The 27790-nt window shown below is 35.2% G+C and overlaps 1 protein-coding gene across 3 annotated transcripts in view; it reads left to right on the top strand.

Moving 5' to 3' along the window:
- Positions 1 to 27790, top strand: part of LOC149575709 (serine/threonine-protein kinase TOR-like) — a 214384-nt gene that overhangs the window by 13131 nt on the left and 173463 nt on the right. For all 3 annotated transcript variants that reach the window (XM_089815481.1, XM_089815482.1, XM_089815480.1), the window contains exons 12-19: positions 1224 to 1345; positions 1454 to 1553; positions 1724 to 1819; positions 2246 to 2376; positions 9269 to 9371; positions 9468 to 9650; positions 9732 to 9824; positions 9957 to 9992. In XM_089815481.1, the coding sequence (XP_089671607.1) occupies positions 1224 to 1345; positions 1454 to 1553; positions 1724 to 1819; positions 2246 to 2376; positions 9269 to 9371; positions 9468 to 9650; positions 9732 to 9824; positions 9957 to 9992 (864 nt within the window). The remainder of the gene's footprint in view (positions 1 to 1223; positions 1346 to 1453; positions 1554 to 1723; positions 1820 to 2245; positions 2377 to 9268; positions 9372 to 9467; positions 9651 to 9731; positions 9825 to 9956; positions 9993 to 27790) is intronic.

Genomic DNA, 27790 nt, shown 5'->3' with positions numbered 1-27790 from the left:
TTAAGAAATATTTCCTAGATGTTAAACAAATTGCAGGGTACGTTGGTGACGAGTAGCCATCTCCAAGAAGACTAGAGGGCTTCCAAATGTCCTCCATTTATCGTAGGGTTGGATAGCTGCCCCCGGACATACCCAGGGACATTTTAGTTAAACTCACAACCATTCAATTTTTTTGGTTTCTGAAATGCTCTTGTAGGAAAAATATCTGAAAATGTTGGGCAGAATGAAGTTTTGTGTAGCTTCAGAAGTGCATTTTGGGCTTGGTAACGTGGAATTCATTTGTTGACTCTGCCTTGTATTGCAACAAGGAACATCCCTGGGGAATTGCCTCTTTTCCCATTGTGTTGTTGGTCCAAAACCCCATAAACTACAAGCCTAACCAAGTAATAGATCAATGATGAATCGAGACCACAAAATCTCTACATATTCACAATCAGAGCCACAGTAAAGGGTTATCTTGTTTCATACATTGGATAACCTGTTTATGGTACAAGGACTGCACAGACAAAGTTGGTATGCTACAGTCATTATATTGCTGAATATGAGTTATGTAATAGTTGGTAGGAAGTGACATTTTCTGATTTTTGTGATTAATGGTTTAAATTTTTAAATTTATATGCTCTCTATGTCCCCGTGCTATGTATGTCTTTAAATTTGGAAAAAAAACGAGTGTTTTTCTCTTCTTTTACATTTTTTTTAATGTTTTGATGCCAATCCAAATTTTCTCAATTTTCCTGTTTAAGTCCAATAGTTTCAAGAAGTTTCATACTTTTTGTTTCCCTAGTTTTTTCTCAAAAGATTGTTGCTGCTATGGTTTTAACTGTCTTATGAAAGTTGTTCAAGGCACCAAATCACTATGTGAATGATTCCAAGCATGTGTTAGCAATTTGAGTTTTAAAATTTTCAGTAAGTGTTTTGATATGTTAATGGTGTTAGTACTGCATTTTTTTGTAGTGTGGTTTAATATAATTTCGTGTTCTTATGTGTCCTTTAAGAATCGTTTAAGTTAACAATGCACATGTGATGAATAATGATGATTTTGTCAATTTGCCTCGACATTTTTCTGTCATGGTATTAGTTACTTAGGTGAGATTTTGTGCCTTCTACAAGTCCTTGAGGTTTGATTATTCGGTGCGTGTGCTATACAATGCACTTATATAATATGTGAATTTGTAGCATTTCTTCATACAGTCATACTGAAGTTTCCAATTGAATTTTGTTAGGCATTTGACGTTCGGGAGCATGCTATATCAATGGCTGGCAGACTGTCTGAAAAAAATCCAGCTTATGTGCTACCTGCACTTAGACGACATCTTGTACAATTATTGACTGACTTGCAACAAAGGTTTGAAAATTCAATCTTGGGATTGTAATAAAACTATGGTAGAGTTCATTGGGCAGATAATTGAGAATCATAAGTTGTTGATTTTGGGTGGAAATGATGTATTAACAGCGCCGACAGCAAAAGACGTGAGGAGAGTGCCAAATTATTAGGCTGCTTGATCAGGGCTTGTGAGAGATTGCTGCTGCCATACATTGCACCTGTCCACAAGGTGAAAATCTGCTGTCTTAAGTTATTTAACCAGATTTTAGTTTAGTTTTGCGTAAATTGGTTACACAGATTTATGTTATGCAGTCTTTGATTGTAGAAATCTGTAGAGCCACAAAATGAATGTTTTAAATTTGTTTTGCTCAACTTCTTATTTTAGATACCTGTTTGCAGGCTTTGATAGCAAAACTCTGTGAAAGCCCTGGAGTGAGTGCCAATAATGGAGTTGTGACTGGGGTGCTTGCAACTGTAGGGGAGCTTGCAAGGGTGGTAAGAACTGTTTTTGTTCTTAGTATAATTATGTTTTGTTTCCATACTCATTTGATGTAATGCAATGGATGTTTAAAGATTTTTGTGCTGTCTGTCTAAATTAATAGCGTACGATCAATTTGCAGACTCTGGTGGTATAAACTTGTTTTGTGTCTATTTGTCCAATCATTGCTGTGTAGATTAAAAGTTTGCATGCTGTCAATCTTTGTGAATAGAAAGCATGACCATTTTGTTACTTGTTGAATGCATTCAAGTCTTTTGTAAAATACTCTCTTTTTTTGATAAATTTTCTTACAATCCATGAAGAATTTCATTAACTTTACTGTTTTCTTTAGGACTATCTACTTTTATGTTGTCTTGTTTAAAAAAAACTGTTTTTGGGAACACACAGTTCTTTTTAGATAGTTTCAGTTTTTGGTCATGTAGGGTGGCTGTGCAATGAGGCCTTATCTCCGAGAGTTGATGCCTTTGATTGTGGATGCACTGGTAGATGGAGCTGTTGCAGTTAAACGTGAAGTAGCAGTGGCTACACTTGGTCAGGTTGTTCAAAGTACAGGGTAGGCTAATAAGTTCCCATCAACTTTATTATGTTTTCTTTTGTGAACATTTGTCTTAAGGAGTTGCAAACATGTTTCTATTTGTATCTTTCTTAGAGTTAAATTGGTGAAAGTTTTGCTGCTTGATCTTCATGTCAAATTGTTCAGATAGGATTGTCCGATAATAATTTGCTACATCTTGTGTTCTATTTTCATTATGGTTTATGCTTATGTCTCTCATGGAGCCGGATCACTAAATCTTTGCATATCTTTACAATCTGTTACTTGAGTGAACTGCAGATCTGAATTGCTAATGGTATCAACTTGGTGTTATTAATGTGCAGCCATGTTATTATCCATTTATGGATTCCAATTAATAAGACACCTGACATTCAGAATTAGCACATAGATCCTCATTGGTTTCCATAGGTGAGTCTACCATAGCGACCAGCCTTGAACTCAACATGAGTTTGATAGACTAATTGAGGGCTTGGGCTTGGGTTCAACACTCAGACTTGGCACGACTTGGCAAATTGAAAAAACCATGGAATAAAGACTTGTTTAAGGATATTAAAGCTTTTTCTGTGATGTCGTCACTAAATCAACTTTAATGACAAAAGCGAATCAAGTACATGCTATTTTGATCACATATTGATCCAAATTATTTTGTGAATGCGTAGAACGATACTTGTTGAGGTGCTAGAAGTATTGTAAAACACATAGCAAACAATGTGAAAGTTTTCTTTTAAAATTCAGAATATGCAAAATGAATACAATATTGGCAAACTTGGGAGAGAGATGTGTGCCCCTAAATCCATCCAATTTGGGCAAACTTGTGGTAGAGATGTATGCAGGAGTCCATACCAGTTGGGAAAACTTGTGAGAGAGATGTGTGCCTGTGGATTCTATTTATGAGAGCTCATACAAATTGGTATACTCATCAAACGAGATGTATGCCCCAACTTGATGAACTTGTTCTAACTTCTCATTTCTAAGAGATGTATGCCTATCACTGTGCTGGATTTGATTTGTGCTTATTTTATAAACTTTGACAGAAGCTGAAAGGTTACCACATTCATGTAATCTTTTGAAGTTGAATGGACAATCCTATATTGAAAGGTCATTACAATTGAGTTGATTGAATAAGAAATTGATTAAAATATCTAATTTGATTGGATACCCCTATTTATTATTATTGGCATAAGAGCAAATACCTACAAAAGTTGGTTTGAGGAGAGGGAAACAAGATACCAAATAAAAAAATATCTTCACCTGCTTTTGGTGTACAAAACTCATGTAATTGACGTCAATGGCATAAAAAACGAAAAACAGGATTATGGTAGAGGAGCTTGCACCATTTGGCATGTTATTAGCTCTATAATGGGTCCTGTGCTTATGTCTTGGATAGGTCCTTGATGCAGCTGCATTTATGATATTTGCACATGCATACAAGGGATCCACTTATGCACCCTCCTCTTCTGCCATGGCCGTTGCCTCCACCTCTATATCAATCTGATCATTTTGTTTGTGATTATCGTTTAGAAGGACATGTCCTTAACCTTGTTGATCCAATCTGATTGTGAAACAAGTTAATTAATGTAATGGGAGATGAATTAGCCATCAAGATTTGCTTGTGACAAATTCAATGGTTGTAATGAACATTTAAGTACATAATTTCGAAAGGGATTGGAGTCAAGTAAAGGATAACATGTAAGTTAGAATATTATGAAGATTACTGGATGTGAATGGCTTAGAAATATTTGTCAAAAAACTAAAATACAAAATAGTAAAAAGATCATTGGCATCTATGCTAAACTTGCAGAGTACACGCAAGACATGTGAGTACTCAAGTAAAAAATGATGATGGGTAACTATCAGAAAACTTTGTGTTGGTTTCTTCATAAAGGCTAAAGTTATTTTTCCAGAAAAAATCGTTATAACTCTGCAATTTTATCATATAAACTCGCCAAATTGGTTTAAAATGATTTTTCCACCCAAAAGTTAAACAATTATTGTGATTTTAGCATTTTCAGTTTGCAACTGGGGACAATTGTGGCGACTTAGGGCACACGACTGAAAGGCACTTAGAGAACACAAATACAAAGATTCTCTTTGCATATGAGTGTGAAAGGAAAATCTAGAAATTTCATAATTTAAAAAATTAAAGCTACTCCAATCTGGAGGTCAATGAATGACTGAAATTAGTCTGACAGAATCACAGATATTAGATTATTAGAGTGAATTCCAAAGAAAAATAAATCATTTTATTACATAGGCTACTACTTTCTATCAAGCTAACAGTGATAATTGTGTTTAAAAGTTATAGTATAACTTATTTTTATGTATATATTTCTAATTTCTATCTATATACGGTGGAAATCATCAATATGTTCTGCAGTAATTTGTGTGTTTTTGAAGAATATTATTTCTGTATGTATTTTCACATATTTAACATGCCTGGCAAGTTTCTGTTGAGTTTTTAAGGAGTTCCAGTTTTAAATTCTTTTGGGCGTGTAGAGTAATTGTCCAATCTGAGTTTTTCAACAATGATCATGGTAAAAAGGAGGTACACTTTCTCTTACTTGGGACACAGATTGTGTATGTGGTTATGCTATTCTGGGGATGTTGTGTGTGCTATAGTGTTAGGTATCATGTACCTAGAAATCCAATTTTTATTATTGTCCTTACAGTTCACCATGGGTACTGTCAAAATAAATCTAGGTTGTTCACAATGGCTTGATAATCTGTAAGGATAAATGGGGCTTTAGAACTTAGCCTATATAGAGATAATCTATTCTTCTTGTAGTTTATTTTTGTCACATGAAACTTGCAGATGCAAATCATCTAATGCTGTTAACACGGAGTACTCATTTCAGTCCAGTTATAAAAGTCCTGTAGACATAGATGACCTATTTTTTTCAATCTTCTACCCAAATCTTCTTTGTGCATTGATTAGAAATTCCTCTTCTGAACAACACCTTCTAAGTTTTCATTAAAAGTAATCAATACAAATGCCTATTTTTCTTTTTGTAGAACATTTAAAAAAATTCAATCCAGTTATTTTTCTTAAAGAAGGTGTAAATGCTTTTAACCCGGAGCTATGAACTAGTGAAGCCACGAACGGGGGACCTCATTCCGATATAAACATTCAACAATATCACATTTTGTTGTCTTTTGCAAATTGTTGGCCTTCATTCCCACTTCAATAATTTTTGTATAATGTTATATGCCATGGCCGAACTTCCACCTCCAATGGGTTCTTGACTTGCCTTTATGTAAAATTGCTCTGGTTTGTATTCTCTGATCTCTTTCAATTTCTCTTCTCTTTCGTTACATACATATTGCTGCTTCGTGGTTGATCTTCTTTTCTATGGTCCTTACTATCTTTGTATCTTTTTTCTCTTTGACATAATTTTGTTATCATCAACCCTATTCATGATTCCATTGAACTATTCCTCTTTTTCAGGTGTAAGAACCTCCTTTGGATGCAACAATTTCTCTATAACTCTGCTTCACAGTTCTGCCTAGTGTTAACTTGTTGCCTCAGGACTTGGGCTTCTAGTTTTGATTTCTAATCCTACTTCTCCTACCTTCCAACAATTTTAACCCTCTGAATTTCTTCTTTTGTCTCCATTCTTCGTGTGCTTTTTCTTATTTTGGGAATTGTAGAATATCTTTGTTGCTGCCACTACTTGCTTATCAACATGCACATATTTTAGTTTTTACCCTGTAAAGGACATTCAACTAGTTTTGTCACTCTTGCAGCTTCCCTGATTATCTGATCATTGAGAACTCAATTTTGAATTTTATTCTCATGGGCCTTTTCACACTATTGTTTAACTAGATCATGCTTGTTGAAACACATAACAAAATGTTTTTTGCACATGTGATTATCCTCCTTTTTTGTTTACATAAGCAACACATGCCCTGTTCTATACTCATGGCTACAACTTCAAATACACTCTAATATTGAATTGCTTATACATTTATCTCACACTGATCCGTTATTGACTATTATCAACTTATGACCCTCTATTGGCTATGACAGTTTGTAGTGTTTTAAATGTGACTGAAACATCCCCCGACGGACATCTGCTTTAGATTTTTCGAAATGTTCCACACACTTTATACAAAAATTTACATGCAAACTGATATCTCTTTATCCAACAGATTATATCAAATCATATAATCAGACTGAAATTAATTATGAAGATGTATTACAGAAGTAATTGGTAAAATATTTGCTTGTTATTAACAGAGACCAGACGGTCAATTTATACAAAAGAATGAGACGATGTTTCCTTAGTAAACGATCATAAAGAATAGAAACATTCTATTCTAGAGAAAGCAAAAAACGAAAGCAAACTTAAAGCTAATTAGATATTTACAATAGATAACCATTAACTAATAGTAGACAACTTATCTATTCTTGTAATACCCTCCCTTAATGGTTAATCTATCTAGAACACCGAGCTGTCCTCTGAATTTGACAAACTTATTAGGACCAAGAGGCTTGGTGAGAATGTCTGTAGTTTGATCTGTGGTAGCAACATACTGCAAATCTATAGTCTCATCTTCAACCAGCTGTCGTATATAATGACAGGGAACATCCACATGCTTGGTTCGTTCATGGAAGACTTGATTTCGTCTTAACTTGATAACGCCTTTGTTATGAACAAACTGAGTAGTCGGTCTTGCTGGTGACATCTCCATATCCCCAAGCATCCGACAAAGCCAAACAGCTTCACATCCTGCTTTAACAGTCCTTCTGTATTCAGCCTCTGTAAAGGAGAGAGAAACTGCCTGCTGCTTCTTACTGGTCAATGTGACTGCACTGGATCCCAAACTGAACACATCTAAATGTTGACTTTTTATCATTAACAAAGCTTGCCCAATCTGAATCTGTGAACCCACTGAGTTTAGGATTAAAACTTCGAGAGTACAAAAGTCCATAATCTAAAGCGCCCTTCACATAATGAAGCACACGCTTTGCTGCCATCCAATGATCAGCCTTAGGAGCTGTCATAAAGCGTGAAATATAGCTAACTGCGAAGCTAATATCAGACCTAGTAGCAGAGAGGTAGATGAGGCTGCCTACTAGTTGCTTGTATCTAGTATCATCAATGGAAGGAGAATCAGACTTTGCTGATAACTTGAGACCTTTCTCCATAGGTGTAGATGCAGGTTTGCAATCCTGCATACGGAATTTGTCTAACAGGGCCTTGGCATATTTGGACTGAGAGATGAATATACCAGAACACTGTGGCCAAACTTCAACACCTAGGCAATAATGCATGAGCCCAAGGTCAGTCATATCAAAAGACTGGCATAAATTTTGTTTTATTCCTTGAATCAAAGATGCCGAAAGGAAAACTAGTTTTTAGAAAGTTTAAGTTCATGAAAACATCCCTGTATAGGGGACACAAGGTATTTTTGGGAGGACCTATGCAAAATCATGGCATTTCCAGGGGATATGTGTGAAATATGCCTCTATGAATAGTATGATATTGTGGAGTAGGACTTGTAGTCGTAATTGCATATTTAGTTTCATGAATAACCTGTACTGGTTTGTTTTGTGAATGGAGTTTTAGGTTGGCATGGCCCATAAGCTAGTGTAAGGGATGCCTAGTGAGAATGAATAATTGGGACATCAGCACACAAATGGTGTGGCTAAGTTGTGTGACCTTTTTCCCTTTCATCTCTCCTTAATTGTCTTGTTAAAGATCTGTAATTGTCTAGGGATTGGCGTATGTGATGATGGAAGTGGTGCTGCTGCATCTCACTATCAAACATTTCAGATTGATTTCATATATGATTGTTGTTGGAATTTGGAAAAATAATGATTAATTACTTTAATCTTATATATCTTGATGGATTGATAATTTGATTAATTACTTAAACATAAAGCTTCCTTGCAGATTTATAAACAAATAAATTGTGTACGAATCACTTTCGTAAGTTTTACATTGTACTCTTTCCAATTTATGCTCCAAATCAGACCCGATCATTTTTATTCTAATCTCTTAATACTTTCAATTTCTTATCCATTACTATATGCAATTGGTATCATGGATACCCCCTTCTCAAAAGACCCGATCTGCTTTTTGTATCCTCCATTGTGGGATGAGAAGTGTTAACCTTTGATATCATCACATCCTTCACAAAGGTTACACTCCCTTAACTAGCTTGCTGCTTTTGGTAGCAACTGCCATAGCTTTTAATTAAGGATTTTTTGCTTAATAAATGGCCATCAATCCCCTTAGGATATCTGCCTCTTTTATGTTCTGAATTCATTAAGGTTTTGAGGCAGCATCCTATTAAATGATCCTACAATTTTGCTTATCTTGACGAGCGATTACATTATCTCTAGGTATCTACTGTGGTTCTGCACAACGAAAAAAGTAGAATAGTTTCCCATTTTGTCAATTGGCTCATAATTGGCCTTAGTCTGACCATGAGAGTTGAAACACTATCCTACAGTGGTCTTTATCTCTTAGCTTATGTCTCAAATGCATTTTTTAGGATTGTGGGGAGCGATTTGAATCACCAACATGCCCATTTAAACAAATAATGTTAGTTTGGATTAAAAAGGTCCTTTATGTTTAGCAAGTAACATCGAAATTGTGCTAAACACCATTGCTATTAAATGCATGCTTCTAGTCCATGATAGTGTTCAATCTTTATTTTTAATTAGGTTTGAGTTAGATATCTATGTGGTATATATTCACAATTGTGTTTGTTCATACTTTACAACATTGCTTGCTTGTATCATGTGTTCATCATCTAAAAAATTGAAATATAGTGGCTAAGGTAAGTACTGTGTAACTTGCAGTGTCAAGTTTATGATATTGAAGCTTCAATCTATACAAAAATTTGATATAGGAAACTAATATGATCCTGCTCCTGTCTGCAGTTATGTTGTTTCTCCTTATGTTGACTACCCATCTCTACTAGGTTTGCTTCTGAGGTTGTTGAATGGGGAACTAGCATGGTCAACACGAAGGGAGGTCTTAAAGGTTTGCTTCAGGAAAAGGATTTGTGTTTTATTTTTTATTTTTGATGCATTTATTTAAAATTTTGATGCTTATCAACTGAAATTACATCAATAATAGGTTCTTGGGATTATGGGGGCATTGGATCCACACACTCACAAGCGCAATCAACAGTCATTGCAAGGGAGCCATGGTGATGGCACACGTGCAATGGTAGATGGTGGTCAGCATATCCGGTCCATGGAGGATTTGCCAATGGATCTCTGGCAATCATTTACTACATCAGACGACTATTTCTCCACAGTAAGCCGTTTACTATTTTGTGAAACTATGCAACCTTCCAATCCATTTGTTTTGTTATACTGACTGCGTTATCTAATTCAGGTAGCTATTAACTCACTAATGAGGATATTGCGAGATCCATCTCTCTCTAGTTACCACCAAAAGGTTGTGGATTCACTTATGTTCATTTTTAAGGTATGTGCCTATTAAGAGATTCATTGATCTTGTAGGGCCTTTTCCTTTGTAACTTTGTATTATGTTTTCAAATTTAATTGACAGAATATGCTAGCATGGGTCTAAACATCATTCTTATACTCTTGAATGCAGTCAATGGGACTTGCATCTGTTCCTTATCTTCCCAAGGTTAGTCTATGTTCTGACACTGAAACTTATGTATATCCTGGTTTTTGTTACACCCAATTATTACATTTTTACAGAATGTGTAGTTTTGGTTTCATTCATTGGTTGATATCTGTCAGTGGGAAAGATAATTTATTTTTAGCAACATTTGGTGGCCCCTTTGAGATTTTAATGACTTAAAACTTAGAATGCCAGATATATAAACACAATAGGCATTTAAAAAATTGGTTAGTTTGAAATTTTAAAGCATAAAGAAAATTTCAAAAGTGGAAGGCTTGATTGTTAGGCTTTGATAACGAATTGTAATGGCACTTTTATTCCAGAGTTTTTTTTTTTTTTTGATTGATAAGAGGCTGAAGCCAAGATTCATTATTATTGTTACGTGTTATGATTAATTATTATTATTAAGTATTAATCTCGAGTATATTCGAACCCAAGACCTCCCATACAGGAGCCTTACAATTTACTGTTGTGTTGTAGGCTCTTACCTACTTTTATCCCAGAGTTAATGAAGTATATGCAGCAGATTTAATACAATGATCAATATTAGAGATAATATAATTTGCATATATAATGTTAAGCAAAATAGACATCAATAACAAGGTATACACTAATGTGATAATTAAATAACATGATAAATAACATGATAAATAACATAGCCACATAATCAATCATGTTATCACCAAACTCATATATTATGTTCTCAATATCTTTTATCATTAAACCGGATCTTACTCAGAACCCTCAGTTCTTACATAGAACTTTGCATGCCTTCACAACATGAAAAAATACAGCTCTGGCTAGGGCACTATTAGGTGTATTTTGCACCTTGAGTTGGACATAGGGCCTTAGAAGGGAGAAATGAAGGTATAAAGATTGATGTTTTAGACTATACTGGTATTCTTAAACCAAAAGAATTGATAGACTGGTTGAATGAGATAGAAAATCCTTTCGAATGTAAGCCTATTATAGAGGGAAAAAAGATGAAGTTTGTATGCACAAAATTAAAAAGGACATGCAATAATATGGTGGGATTATTTCCAAAAGGAAATGATGAGAAAAGGAAAGGAAAGACCAAGGCATGGAGCAAGATGGAATAAAAGCGAAGGGAAAAATTCTTACCCATAGATTATTCACGAACCCTGTTTCAAAGGTTCCAAAATCTGAAGCAAAACTTATCTCCTGTACAAGATTACACTAATGAATTCTACAAGTTATCCATGTGTATAAAGCATTAAGAAAATGATGAGCAGATGGCTGCTAGATAAATGAATGGCCTGAAATTTTCTGTTCAAGATGAGTTGAGCATGCATTGTGTTAACAGTATGGAGGAGGCCTATTAGTTGGCTCTAAAGGTTGTAGAAAAACAGAATAGGTAATACATTCAGAGTAATAGTGGAGGTAGAAGGGGTACCTCAACTCCATTTCGAGGAGGTTCGAATCATGGCCGGGGAGAACCCTCTCAAGTATTTGAAAAAAAATTTAGACACTAGACAAGATCCCTTGAATCAAGAAAGAGGAAAGGGATTTCAGAGAGGACGAGGTTATGGCAGTGGAAGAGGCTGGGAAAACTGAAGAAGGCCTTTCACTTGTTTTAGATGCGGAGGAGGTGGACATAGAGCCTTTGAATGCTAAAATTATAACATGTGACAAAAAAATCAAGGAGGACAACCTTGAGTGATTTTGTCTAGGTAGAAATCACAATAGAAGGGGAAGAGCAAGAAGTTTTACCAGATGTTGGAGAAGCTCTCATGATGAGGAGATCGATAATCATCCCAGAGAAGGACAAAGTTCCCACAAAGAACTAAAATCAAGGAGGACAACCTTGAGTGATCTTGTCCAGGTAGAAATCACAATAGAAGGGGAAGAGCAAGAAGTTTTACCAGATGTTGGAGAAACTCTCATGATGAGGAGATCGATAATCATCCCAGAGAAGGACAAAGTTCCCACAAAGAACTTTGATGATTCATGTCTTTGAACCAATATCTTTAGAATTAGATGCTCTTTAGGTGGAAATGTATGTCTAGTTATTATTGATGGGGATAGTTGTGAGAATATGGTGTCTAGAGAAATGGTAGAGAAATTGAATGTACAATGTGAGAAGCAACCCCGTCCTAACCATATTGCATGGTTTAAGAAAGGAAATGAAATCACCCTTAATAAAAGATGCTTAGTTAAGTTTACCATAGGAAAATTCTTTAAGGATGAGATATGGTGTGAAGTTATTCCTATGGATGCTTGTCATATATTGTTGGGAAGACCATGGCAATATAGTAGGAAAATCATACATGATGTAGAGAAAAACACATATGCATTTTGGAAGGATAATTCTAAACTGACTCTTTTGCCACATTAGGATGAAAAGAAGAGTGGGACCATGTTTTCTGCAAAGGAAGTTGTCAAAGAAATGAAGGTGACAGGTTGCTGTTACGTATTGGTAGTAAAAAGAGAAGAACAAGAAAACTCAGAACCACCTGATGCAATTAAGATATTAGAGGAGTTTGATGATGTTGTGCCTGATGAGCTACCTAATGGTCTACCGACTACCACCAAAAAGGGATATTGAACACCATATTGATTTGATTCCTGGAGTGATTCTGCTTAATTAAATAGCTTATCAGATGAATCCAACACAACATGCAGAGCTGAACAAAAAAGTAACAAAACTAATGAAAAAGTGTTTGGCTAGAGAAAGCACGAGCACATGCGTAGTACCTGCATTGTTGACTCCAAAGAAGGATGACAGATTGGGGATGAGCAGTGATAGGAGAGCAATTAAGATATTAGAGGAGTTTGCCGATGTTGTGCCTAATGAGCTACCTAATGGTCTACCACCCAAAAGGGATATAGAACACCATATTGATTTGATTATTGGAGTGACTTTGCCTAATCAAGCAACTTATCGGATGAATCCAACACAACATGCAGAGCTAAACAAACAAGTAACAAAACTAATGAAAAAGGGTTTGGTTAGAGAAAGCACGAGCCCATTCGCAGTACCTGCATTGGTGACTCCAAAGAAGGATGACACATTGAGGATGTGCAGTGATAGGAGAGCAATTAATGAGATTACCATTAAGTACCGATTTCCTATTCCTTGTATAGAGGACATGTTGGATGAACTAGTAGGGGCGAAGTACTTTAGTAAGATTGATTTGCGAAGTGGATATCACTAGATTTGTATTTGTGAAGGGGATGAGTGGAAGAGAACTTTTAGGACTAGGGATGGTTTGTATGAATGGATGGTTATGCTATTTGGGCTCTTTAATGCACCTTGTACATTCATGAAGTTGATGAATATTGTACTACGACCTTACATTGGTAAGTTTGTTCTAGTTTATTTTGATGATATCCTGGTTTTTAATAGAAACATGAATACTTACAACACTTGAGGATCGTCTTGGTTGTACTAAGGAAAGATAAGATCTTTGCAAATTTGAAGATGTGTAGATTCATGCAAAATAGTTTAAACTTCTAGGCTTTGTCATTTTTGAAGATGGTGGTCAACTGGATCCAAATAAGGTCAAGGCAATCCTAGAATGGCCTAGCCCTACTAGCATAATAGAGGTAAGAAGTTTTCATGGGTCGGCGACTTTCTATCAAAAGTTTATTCAAAATTTTAGTAGGATTGTAGCACCCATAACAGATTGCACCAGAGGGGAATTCACACGAACAACAGAGGCTGAGGAGAGTTTGAAATTCTCGAGCCAAAAGGTTAATGAAGCTCCTATATTGGCACTTCCAAATTTTGATAAGGTATTTGAAGTAGAGTGTGATGCTTCCCATGTTGGAATAGGTGGTGTTCTTAGCCAAGAAGGTAAACAAATGGCGTTGGCGTTGGGTAATCTCTAGACAAAATGCACCAAAGACAAAAAAAGTCAAATAGGATTCTTTTTCAGATTCATGAAGACGCAGCGAAATTTTCTCAAAATTTTTGTTGTTTTTGATTGCAAAATATACAAATCATGAAGATCGAATGCTGAAAATTTCATTGTGTTTTCGTTTTTTGAAATTTAGTCAATGGTGCAATTTGTAGGGAGGATAGTTGCGTCTGTAAACAAATAGCTTTCTTTAGTGAAAAGTTAAATGAAGGTAGTGTTGGTCTCAATCGTTATTGAGAGGGGGGGTGAATTAGTATCGATTCCAAAATCGACTACTCTCTTAACCGTCTTAAATATTCTTAACAACCATTTGAATATTAACACATTTAAAAATGTAGTGAAATAAAAATACATCAACTCACACATAGAAGCATTCATTAATGGACACAAATTTTAGATGTGGAAACCCTCGATGAGAGGATGAAATGCACGATGGGGATAATATAACCACGAGCCTTTTACTGTAGATAAAAGGCTACCCAGGTAAGAGCTACAACTTGTTCCTTCTGAGAACACATTCAGTTAAGAATGTTTGCAACCTTTTAGGAGCACAATCAACCTATTAAGGCTACCTTTTTAAAGGATTTTAGCACTCCTTATGAGAGGCACTTGGTGAAAGGATTTATCAAATGCTTGCTAACGAAGCGTGGTCGGTTAAGAGCTTACAAAATGATTACAATGGTTAGAGAGTAATGAAATGTGATCTAGTACATGTAGGACACCTTGCCTGATAGATCTTTAGTGAATACCCTTAGAAGATCACTTGATCTCCTCTTGCCTCTTGGGCGAACTCAGTGATATACTCTATCACTCTTCCTGTCTTTATCTACTTGCCCCTATGTGTAGTGCAAGATTCTGCTTTCGGCTAGATGTTGCCTTGTGTCTTAATTCTCTCTTTAACAATCTCGATCTTCATTTCCTCTTATCTTCAAACTGTTCTAGTACATTGTCTTATGCTTCAGGTTTCTCTTCACACTTACTCACACTACTACTTGCGCTAGCTTTCACACACCAATTCTGACTCATCCTTTTCAGCAGCAAACATTGTTTTTGATTTATGAGGTCCTTTTTATTTTTGGGTGTTGAAACCCTAGAAGTTTATCCCACTCAAATCGGGGAATTCAAAATTTGAATTCTTCCACTGTGTGGTACACGAATAACCCATGACACCTACTTCATAAGAGTCTAGAGTGGTAGCTTTGCCAGTTTGCTCTGTCCCTAGCTTCAGCTTCGTTGTCCTTTCTGTCTTCTTCTGTTTTGGTCAAAATGATGTTCCCATTTGAATGTTTCCCATGACTGCTGCTGTATCATAGTGATTACTCTTTATGTTGATTGTAATAGTCCTCGTCTAGTCTTTATCTCCTATGCAGACCAATTAAGATGTTTGCCGATACTCATGAGATGGTGTACACTTATTGACTGGTTACCAATCAATGACAACACTTGTGGTGTGTAAAGTATTTACGACACCAACTGCCCTTTTTTATGCAAATGAGTCTAGTTGGGTCAACGACACAAAATAATTAATCCACCTATGATTTGAGGTTTTATGCAATTGTTCAAGTGTTAAGGCGTTGGAGGCATTATTTGGTTCCACAAGAGTTTGTATTGTTTATGGATAATATTGCCTTGAAATATAAAATGAATAGTGGGCAATGCAAGCATCTTTTTCTTGCAGGGGTATACTTTTGTTTTGAAGTATAGGGCCCGTTTGGTTGCAAGCGTAGGAATAGAAAATTAGAATGCAAATGTGGAATAGGAATGGAAATGAGGAATGGGAATGGAAAAGAGTAATCCCATTCTTATTTGGTTCGCCTAATATTTGATTGGGAATATTTTACTCCCTTGTTTGGTTGTACAAAATTGGAATTGGAATACAGTTAAGTTTCTATTTAATATATTTTATTTGTTTTAATATATTATTATATTTGGTTAATTATTTCAACTTATTGTAAAGAAAATAATTTTTTAAATTCTATTTTATTCAATGAAATTAATAAGAAATTAATTTATTTCTACATCTTTTAAATTGAATGGATTTGGTTAATTATTTCAACTTATTGTAAAGAAAATTATTTTTTAATTCTATTTTATTCAATGAAATTATTAAGAAATTAATTTATTTTGACATTTTTTAAATGAATGGATTTGGTTAATTATTTCAACTTATTAGTAAAGAATTAAAAAAAAAAAATTCTATTTAATCCAATGAAATTAATAAGAAATTAATTAATTTCAATATTTTATAAATGAATGGATTTAAACATAAAAATGTTATACACAATAATATACTCTTCAAATTAGTAAAATTTGCTCATCGTTTATATTGAAAATCATAAAAGATTTAGTCTCCATGATCATAATTATTCTTTACAACAAAATGGTTATTTCATTACTAAAATTAGAATCACCATCACCAATAGTGTGTTTATAAAATCTAGAACATAATTAAGTCTACGTTGAAACGTGATTTCAGATTTCGCCATTAAACCAATCTCCCAAGCAGTTGTCTCCTGCATAATACACAGCTTGCAATCGTTCCTTTCTTCTTCGATAGATTTTGATGTGGCTGACGTAGATGAGCCATCTTTGACCCACTCGAAGAAATTGCAGCCATTGTCCCCCTGCATTCCAAAACTACATTAGGGCTCGCCACAATAATGAAATAAAAAATAAACATATAACAGATTAGTAACAACCTTTCTTTTATCTGGACCACACAAAAACGTATGCCCAGGATTATTCTCTGTACGTGAAATCTTCATTGCTACAGGTCCAACACCACATCGACACATTGGAAAAGTTGTCAAATCCATCGACCCTATATAAATAATGAACAAATATAACGAGAAATTACTAAAGAAGTGTAAAATATATTCTGATATATGTATTCAATGGACTATGTTGTGACTTCTCAGTCCAATCCTGCTAGCAATGCAAATACCTCGTGACTTACAACTTTTGACACATGATTATCCATGGATATACAGACATTGTTTCACTGAAATGAGAGAAAATGTACATAACCAAGTAAGTAATTCTCAATTGCAATTGCTATGTTGCAACACTTAACAAAAAATGTCTATTACTTGATGCATATGTGCATAGAAAACATTTATCACTTGATGGACATAAATAAAAGAACAAATAAAGGATTCAAAATAATGAAATTTTTAGAGTAATCCAAATACTTCGTCCAAAAAGGTCTTAGTTGTGGAAATGCTATGTCCAGCCATGGCTTTGCTTGCCCATTGTAATGAATTACAACAACTTATTGGATTACTTCATTATACATAAATAATAACTAGATGGTTATAGTATTCAACTTTTCAATTACAATCTACTTTATACCTAGTCAACTACAAACTAAGTATATACAAACTAAAGAGGTCAATGGCTTCATGGAGATCAATTGTCTGTAAATATCTCAGTTTGAAAACACAAGTCATGAAAAAGGAGGTACACGAGTTTATGACAATTATAATTCTAATGACATCCATGACAAGCAAGCTTGATCCTAATATAGACTGCCTTCTTCCAGTGAGATTTCCTACACACTCAAAATATTTTGGCTCTGATACTAGTGCTGAAAGAAGAGAGAGACAACCCTTTGGCAAATACTTGCAACACAATTCAAACATTCAGGCAATCTGATCTATAGCAGGAAATTAGATAGATTCAAAGATCAACTTAAACAAAAGAAGAAATAGCTTTACAAAACCATGAACCAGGTTTATTAGCTTGTCAATACAAATCTGATTTGGTCTGTTCACAGACCTGCAATTTGGTGTGTGATGGCTTCCTCAATACTCTTCCCTAAAACCCCTACAAAGAATGGGTAAAAATAAAACTCTTCAAAAACCTGTCCTGCCCAAGAAAAATAATAATAGAGTCCTCCCCTCTATGACATTACTTTACTTGTTCACAAAATATACAACCTTCTCTAACTCTCTAACTCTAACATGGCCATTTGATTCCTAAACACAAGAGAAGGGAAATTTCAATTTTCAGTTTGTATTCTTCCATACAACAATGAATTCGGTTATAAGCTTTTTTAAGATCTTTAATGCAACCAACAATAATGTAAAAAACACACTGACTCTACTTTGGAACTCAAGCATTAAACCCAGACAGGAAGATAGGCCAGATTTCTCTTTAGAAAGGCAATAAAAACTCTCAGGAATTCTTACATAGAATATATAATAACATCAGAGAAAGAGTAGGCGGTTTATTCAATAACAAAAGCTACTTAAGTAGGATTTCTTTGGCTCTAAGACACTAGACCATAGGTTGATGAATAATTTTCTCAATGGGCAGGATTGAGACACATTATTCTTCGCCATCTTAGAGCTATAAATCACTTAAAACAGTGTGACGGTGTCTCAAAGGCTATGCATTCTATGCATATCCTCACTTTTCTGCACATATCCTTACAACTACACTTCTGGATGGATGACCATCTGCGGCTGACGTTGCCATGCAAGAGAAGGAACATAAGGTATGCGCCGCCAGAGGAGAGTAATTAGTTTTGTGATATTGCTATCAGGATTTAACTCTGTAATTTTTGAGTCAAATTCATTGACATATGTTTCATGGGTAGTGATTCACACTCTAGTGAAAATAAATTAAACGCTTAGCACTCATTGGATCTAGATATTTCCACAAGCCAAATATCTCCAACTTATCATTTTTATCATTTGATGAGCTTAAGAAGCTTTCTAATGAATGGTTCATAAGGCACAACACTTGTGAAGGTTTTGCAAATGGTGTTACAAGCAGAGTGGGTTAAGCTTGCTCAAGCTGGAGTAGTACTGCACATCACCTAGATCCAATGAGTAAGTGTTCCATTTATTCTTACGACAGATGGATTATGTGAATCGCTACTCATCAAACATGGCTCAATGATCCTCATAAGAGATGGAGAGATGGATTGGTGTGAATCACTACTCATCAAACATGGATCAATGATTCTCCCGAGAGATGGATTGATGTGAATGAGTTTGAATAAAAAAACTACATAGACAGCAATATCACAATTTGACTTTCTGTGGAAACCAGCAGTATTCATTTTCCATGGATCAACTGCAACTGTTACTACCATGTCCTCTTATTTAGCAGTTAACAAGAAAAATTAGAAACAGGAAATTTGTTTTCCAGAAAAAGGATCTGTAATGCAAAATATTAACCTTGTTATCCTTGGCTACTGCCCAGAAATTTACACTATTTACACTGCCCAGAAATTTCATACGCAGCCTTCCTAGCCTTGGCCACTGGCTGTAGGTTATGGATGCCAACTAACAATTAGTCACTGCCTGTAATCCAAATACTTCGTCCAAAAAGGTCTTAGCTGTGGAAATGCTATGTCCAGCCATGGATTTGCTTTCCCATTGTAATGGATTACAGCAGCTTGTAGTATGTAGTTGACTAGGTATAAAGTAGATTATAATTTAAAATCTAGGACTATTTTGGTATTCCAAGAATGTGAGGCAAACAAGCTAGTTTGACCTTCGCTGGACTATTTTCAGGCATACTGTTAATGGTTCACCATCTGCAATTTATGTTCTAGTTTACCACAGCCTTGACATGACTGTCATCTGCAATTTAGGCATATGAAGAGGCCTGATTTCTCAAACACTATGAAATATAGGTTCAAGATACTTTGTTCCATTTAAAACAACACAACAACATAATATGAAAGATTAGAGCTGATGAAGTGAAAATGACACAAGGAACGAAGAAGCTACAGAAGTGCTATAAATTATGATTCGTTAATTGCTTCAAAAAGATGGTAAGTTCATAGTCTCAACAAATAGGAGGTCCTATATCAAATATGAGCCATTGAATAGATGTGATTGTTCTTACGAGAAAGCTTCTTAAAGTGAAGAGTTGGGATATCAGTGATATCCTCCAAACTTATATCTCACATAATATTCTCTATCCTCTACACTCATTTGTAGGAAACCCCATGCTTTTGTAGGTTTGGAAGTGAAAGTGTCATATGCAACAATCAGAGTCTCTTGACTTAGTCCAAGTATGGCTTTGAGGGCTGCAAATGCAGCTGTTATATCTTGCTTAGTTTCTCCTTTGTCAACTTTGACAGTGTGAGCCTCCTTAATGCTCATACGTATGTCCTAGATGCTTTCACAGATAACATCCAAAGAAGAAGCCATGCTTGCCTTACTCATCTTTGGCCTTCTTGACGCTGGTGTGGAATGACTCTGTCTAACAGATGTACTAGAAATATTTTCATGAATGAACTCTTCATCAACGGCAGGAGTGTCATCCATGGCGTATCAAAGTCCCTATCACCGTCAAGGTCAACGGCCTCATCAAAAAGGTGACCATCTTTGGTCTCTGTGGCTGTTGCAGCTTGAGTTCCATCTGCCATGTCATTCCCAATAATGACTGCTAGGTCACTGAAATAGAGGAATGGCTGCCTCTTGTACACTTTGGCATTTTTGAAATCCCTCCTCTATATGATGAAAAAGGAATTAGATATATATCTTTTATTACATTTAATAAAGAGATATTTTACGTACATAAAAATATTGTCAAGACTACATTACCTTCAACAGCTCTTCCCATACAGTATTATCAGCGTCAATGCATTGCGTACTCTCATTCCATGCTAATCCACTCATATTTATCAATTCTTTCATAATTCTGTAGCCTTGTTTCCATGTTTTTAATTTGTTCTTAAAGTTTTCCCTTCCTAGATTCACCTTCATGTCTTTTTTGAACCTCCTTTCTATGGCAGTCCAAGCTTCTTTTCGAAACCCACCTTCACCTTTTCTGCTTAACTGAACTTGTTCATGGAGCAAATCCAACAATTTCCTCTCCATGTCTCTTGTCCAAACTACTTTTGTATTTCTAGATGATGAGTGAATCGCAGTCACACGAAGATCCTCATCTACACTCGTCAAAAGATTGGTGAACGACATATTCAGCAATGAATTGATAACTGCAAAACTTCCAAAAAACAATTCATTGTCATCATTAAGATGCAGAATTATATCAAGAGCTGAAAACAGATGTGTGCGAGGTTACTTGCTACCACAGCAAGGCAATTTGAATGCCATTTATGCTGTTAAACAACTACCCTACCTCAACAGAATATGAACAGGGTATGAATATCAATCAAAGCATAGAGGAAAGGAAGATTACAGTAAATATAGAGGCACAGAATGCAGTAAATATGGGTATGAATATCAATCTGAACTGTTTCACAGAATTCCTCAAAGATATCTCAAGATATTACTTAAAAAACGAAAGGAGCTGTCTCAAGAAACTTTCAAGCAACTAATAATCTGTACACATTTATGTGATTATTAAATTCTTTTGTTCATTATAGCGCAGAAGTAAATGTCGCTAGTAGTTGTGTACTCATTTTCACTTTCTATCTTTAAGGATTTAATCTGTAGTTTTTGAGTCAAACTCATTGATTCATATTTCGTGAGTAGTGGTTTACACAAATCTATCTCTCACAACAATGAATAGAACAGGGCTGGGCATCTTGACTTCCTAGTCAAGTGCGCTTAATTGTGGAGTTGTGTCTATGGTTAAACCCACTTTACTTGCAAATAGGCTGGTTGCACCCTGCTTGCAAATGAGGTTAAAAGAAGAGTGGTTTTAACCATAAAGGAAGCTCGCGTAGTCAAGGTGACCTGTAGTCAAGCTGAACTGTGGTGCTTCACCTTTTTGAGCATCACTTAGATGCGATGAGTGCCAAGTGTTCTATTCATTATCATAAGAGATGAATTTGTGTAAACTACTAATGAAATATGGATCAATAAACTTGACTTAAAAACTAGACAGCTAAATGCTAATGCTGATAGCAATATTGCATTTTCTATCTTTCAAATTATAAAAACATGAATGACTGAATTTAATAATCACATAAATGTGTACAGATTATTGTCAGTGCATTTCCTACCCATTTTATGAGTCTTAAGGAGTTAGGGTCTTATTTTTCCAGTAAAAAAATTTGACATATCAGACAATGGAGATACAACATATCACTCTATTTTCATTTTTCCAACATCAGTTGACAATGCCTGGACTGAATCTTTTTGGGTGTGAAAGCCCACAAAATCGGCTGATAAATATTTCTTTGAACAAATAAAATAAAACTAAAATAACAATTTCCAAGCACGATCATCAGCAAGCTACAAATTCATAAAGTTTAATCTTGTTCTTTAAAAAGGATTCTTAACTTTATATTCACCTTGCATATCCTAGAATTGATTTATAGTAATTGTCTGATGAAAAACATTCAGCAGTGAAAAATAAAGCTGCCTCACAGTCCAAAAATGTTTTAAAAAGTTTGTTTCCTTAGCAAGTTTACCTATCAAAAAAAAATCCCCTCATCTTAAAAGCATTTACCATGTCTTGCAAAAATTCACATCCGCAAAGGCAAAAATGATAAACAATACAAAAAGTTGATATCAGAACTGACAACTGGATCCAACTCTGACAGAGATATTTTTTGATGGATAAGGCTCAGCAGTATGATAGTAACTTAGTTTAAACACTTTATCTATGCTTTGGTTATGTAGAAAATATATATTTTGAACTATGAACTAGTTATGTAGACAATATATGTAGGTAATGAGTAAATCTAGATGAATAGATGTAGTTATATTCAGAAATTAATAATAAAAGATGGTCCAAGTATCAGACGTGTTGCAGCCACAAAGCCTTTTTATAGAAATACCAAGTACATTAATTCTAAATATCTCAAAAATCTATATATGTCCATACATACTAGACAAACTCAAGTGTGCAGTACCCATAAATATAAAGTGCAATTTATATTAAGTACAAAGTGCAAATAAATGTTCATGTTTTCTAGAACAACTAAGTTTGAGAGTTGTAGTCTTCCCACATCCTTTGGGCTATTTCATCTTGAAATTTCCCCCAGTCATCTCTATCTCGCTGGTTCATCCCATAAGTCTCAAGAACTGGCACGTTAATTCCAACACGATCATCATCATCTTCTTCAATTTCCAGTTCTGATGGAATACCATCCTCTATCGTAATGAAGTTGTGTAATATGCCACATGCTAAAACATTCTTTGTTTGGGTCATGATATTATATGATGTCTCATGCTTCAAGATAGGAAGTGTTGCTTGAAGATACCAAATATACGCTCTATCACATTCCTAAGAGAGGAATGTCAATGGTGAAATAACTCTTGAGGACTGCTGATGGGGTTTGCTCTACAAAACTCTTTTAGGTGTTAAAGCGTACACTGGTACGGAGCAAGAAATCTAGGTACACTTGGATACTCGACATCAACCAAATAGAATTTTCTTACGCAAATACAAATAAAGTTATAGTCAACATATAGCATAATGTTTTCATTTAATATAATCAAAATATAACCATATAAAAATATGAATTAATATACCAGGGGGTACCACAAGGGGATCCGCTCTAGAGAGGGCCAAAGCAAGCACTCAACTATCTGCAGCAGACCCTTCCCAACCAGCAAGAATGTACTGAAACTTATGGTCAAACGAACAAACACCTAAAACATTCCGGGACAAGTTGCCTTTTCTATCTCAATATTTGGTTTGGATGTCCACATCAACCGTAACTAGCATATGGGTTCCATCAATTGCGCGAATACAATCCTACAATAAGCAATATTCTTATCAAATACATATTAATATATTTAAGTATGTACTGATGAAATACATGGCACTAGTATATTTACCTTGAAGAACGGATAAAAATGGTTCTTCCCAGTTATTTTTGGAGGAGTGGTTGCAACAGGGGGTAAAAGATACTTGTTATGCAACCCTAAGATAGCCTTTAAAACCTTGTGGAAGTGTCGACTCATTGTCTTCCCAGAATGATCAAAGTTATGACCAATCATACGATTCCTTAGATTGTGGCCAATGGTATGGAGGAACATAACAAGTTGTTCTTCTAATGTTAAATTTGGCGTATCTTCAATTCTCCCTCTTTGCCTTAGAATTGTGGCCAAGTGAAAGAAGGCTACTCATGCGTATTTGGTCATGGCAATCAGTATTATTTGAATGGATAATGCGCTTATAAAAAGGACGTAAAGGTCTTCTTCGCTTACGTCTCTGACTTCTAGCTTCTTCAGAAGATGCTACTATGATTACGACAAGGCTGGCAAGCAAAACAGCAAGTAGGTTCATGACCTTGATCTTCTTAACAATGGCTCTTTGGATTTCTATATCATCAATAGGATCCATCGGATGACCTACAGCCACATAATGGATTAAATATTTGGCGTACTCACATAACAATATATAAATATATAAAATGTACGGCAAGCATTAATCGCATGGCTTTGTATAGACATACTAAACATAGATATATATTATAGCATACTGCATAATATATATATCAAAACATAGATGCTGATACAGTCAACATTATGATCCATCAAAAATAACCTCCAATTCTGTAAGGAAGACAAGATTTTCATTTTTGAATTAATTTCAACAGATCGCAATACTGTTCTACACCATTACTGTTATTTTTCAAGGTCACTCATTACTGTTCTACATCATTCTTCCTATTGGTCTTCAACCAAATTAAAAAAAGCCTCCAATCATGGCTTTCATTCATAAAGATGACACTAAAAATAAACATAAATTGCATTCTACAACTTTCATTTTGTTCACGTAACAATATTTACTAGCCTAAATCACATCTGCTATGAATCTCAGATATTATCTTGTCCAAAGAATGTTCAGTCAACTGGTACAAGAAAAAAATGTGCTGGAAAATAGGTTGAAAGAAAGTAATAATACAATCAAGGAATTACTTGGGCTTAAAAATGAGCTTGATCAAACAAAACAATTAAGTGAGAACCTTGGAAAATTGTGCACTCAATTAGGACAGGAAAAGAACCTGATCATTTGATGTAACACTAATTAGCTATGCAATGATTGAACAGAAAATACTTAGCGATGGTGCTGGCAGGGGCCACGTCCTACAACCATGTAATAACTGTCCCTGATTTTTTTTGAAACCATGGAGATGCAATATTCAACATAGAGAAAACCAAAATGTTGATTGTTAGCTTCATATACCATGCATGATAATAACCTAACATATGCAATGCTCTCAATAACAATTAGATGAGTGGGGGTTTGAGTCATCACCACTCTTGTCAATACAATAACACAGAAATAAGTAGATGACGTGGTGGCAGCGCCTTTGCCACTCAATTACCACATTGCACAGATATAACAAAGGCTAAGCTCAAATTGATGTGAGTTATTGAGGAAACCACCAAAGCATTGACCTTGTCTCTCATTGCCATTCAACACGCTAAGATTTTAAAAAATAAAAGTGTCCAAAATTGTGAACTCATCACAGTTCTGAAAACAACTATTCCCTACTGCAGCCTTAAGCCCCTCTTGCACATTGAAAGCTGGTAATTGTAGAAGCACTTGAGCACATCAATATCTTAATTCCAGGACTAGCAGACTGAAATTAATAAACTTCCTTTCAAAATCATTATTTCATAATGACTGTGAGAACCTAAGAAGAAATCAAAGCTGTACGTGCAGCAGCAAGCTTTGACGTTGGGACTTTCTGAAGCAGGAATGGGGAACTGCAAGTTGAATCAGAACTTGGCCTGATCTAAATAGGGAATGGTTGCTTCTTAAGATCTAAGTATCAAATTTTACATTTTAAGGTGAAAATACATCTGCATGTCAAGCATCCTCTTTTTCATCTTTTTTCACTTGTCAACATGCAATATGTCAAAGTTAATACTTATAGAGAAAACTGAGTCTGTAATACTCACACACATGTCAACAGTGTTCATCATCCAGGGGAATCTACGACTTGTCCAACTACTCTACTGACTACAGAAAAATTCACTCACTAACTGCAGAACCTATAACCTCATCAATTTGTATGGCATGAACTATGATGATTAGCCACCAAGGAATGCCACATCTTCTAGAATGTCAATTGCACTATTTGCCTATTTGCCACTTTTCAAAATTTAATATGTCAAAATTCATGTTCACAGCATTTATCTCATGGCATATTATCTATTTGACTCTTGAAAATTAATGCTAGGTATCCAACATGCATAATTCTCCTCCATCTATTCCTCCCTAATCTCCTCGAAGGATTTACTAAAATTTACAAGTTTTCTCCCTGTAAACATCACTGAAGTAGGTAAGTTGTAAGCTTCAGTTATTTTCAGAAAATCTTAGCCCGTTCTGTCTACCAAAAAATAATTCATTGTTGAGAAAGTCTGGTAAATATTTTGGTGTATATGAGTACAACTAAGAGCAGTCTGAGATCAAGTGAGATCCACATTCAAATTAGGTATTTTCTGAACATATCGCACTGTTCAGGATAAATTAAACTAAACCAAATGAGATGTTGTAGGAGAAAATTATATGAAAATTATTTGTAATGGGAGAGTAATATAAACACTTAACACTTTTACATGCACCGTCTACCAGAATAGTGCATGCTTAAAAAAATACATGGTTCAATTTAGAGTGCATGCAATAAACTTTGCCCTATCAACACTATTAAATACAAAAAGGGGAAATTATTCCCTAAACACTAATTGTACTGGTATGGCAAAATCAGACCCTGAACACTATAAGGGGTAACAAAAACATTTAAACGCAAATGGTCCTGGTGAAGAAAATGGCAATGGTAAGGGAAAACTAAATATTACTCGACCTCATCTTCACATTGCCTTCGTCTTTGCATGTGCACAAGTTCTACAGGTCCCCATCTCCCTTGTAGGAGTAGTTGTAGTTGTAATGGTAACCTTGATACGCATTCCACTCACAATTGTACGACAGTGGGATTTTTTTATGTTGGGCCTGAAGGCAAGATCATCGAGTGTATTCTCTGATCAAATATCTGATGATGGATTGAGCTCTCTATTCAATAATAATTGTGATATCTGCAATGTATAGGTATATCTGATGCATTGTTGGCGATGGCATGTTATTTTCATTAGCTCTTAGAGTGGTTTTTCCTCATTAGCTTTTGTCCATCTTTGTTTCTAATGTTATGCACTTAGCCCAATCCTTTCAAGCTGTTGAAAACTTGGTTGTAAAATGTGTTAAATATTGTATCCTACCTGACCGTTCACTATTTTCACCTTCTCAAAAGTACAATTTATCGTGTGGTAAGGGGTTTATTGGTGGATTTTTTTTAAAGTCAAACCTTCTTGAGAATCTAGTATATTTGTCACTCTATGATAATATCAAGATGGCTTTGGAAACACAGGACTTTCATATGGCCTAAAATGCCTTGTCACCACTCAAAGGATCTATTGCGCAATCTTTAGTAAATCGTATTTACAATAAGGCTTCTTCCTCATTCTTCCTTTTTATTCAGCATGAGACAATCTTACCTGATGACAACGTTCTTACGTAGTTGAAAATGGTGTTCATGTATATATAGGATATTAAGAGTTAAAATTCATGTTGACAGCATTTATTTCACAGAATAGATGGGGGAGAATTATGCAAAATTGCTGGTGGCTATACCTAGCATGAACATATCAATAATCAAGAGCAGTTTAGATTATCTGGTGAGGTGAGAAAACTGACTGTTGTACATTGAGATGGGGGCAGGAAATTTGTTACCAGATACACTGTGTATTTGATCAGGATGCATATTTGGTCTGTTCATCAAATTTTGTATTTGTTGCTTGTTTTATGTTATTATGAGAACGTCAGATGTTTCCCCTGTTTAAATGGCATCTACCAGAACTAAGGAATTTTACAAAGGTGAAATGATAAAACCAGGAGGAGGTCGCTACATTCTATCAAATGAGGTCAAAAAAATGAATCTATCTTCCCAGAATTTCATAACCTTGCCAAAATCTCACTGAATAGATTGCCAATAGGCAGAGGCCTTAGCGAATATATCCTGGTTAATAATTC

Source organism: Cupressus sempervirens, chromosome 2 (genome assembly GCF_028749045.1).
Source record: "Cupressus sempervirens isolate cs-2001-9-10 chromosome 2, ASM2874904v1, whole genome shotgun sequence".
Classification (NCBI taxonomy): Eukaryota; Viridiplantae; Streptophyta; class Pinopsida; order Cupressales; family Cupressaceae; genus Cupressus; species Cupressus sempervirens.
Note: the sequence above shows the minus strand (reverse complement) of the source record. Positions and strands in the feature narration are given on the sequence as shown.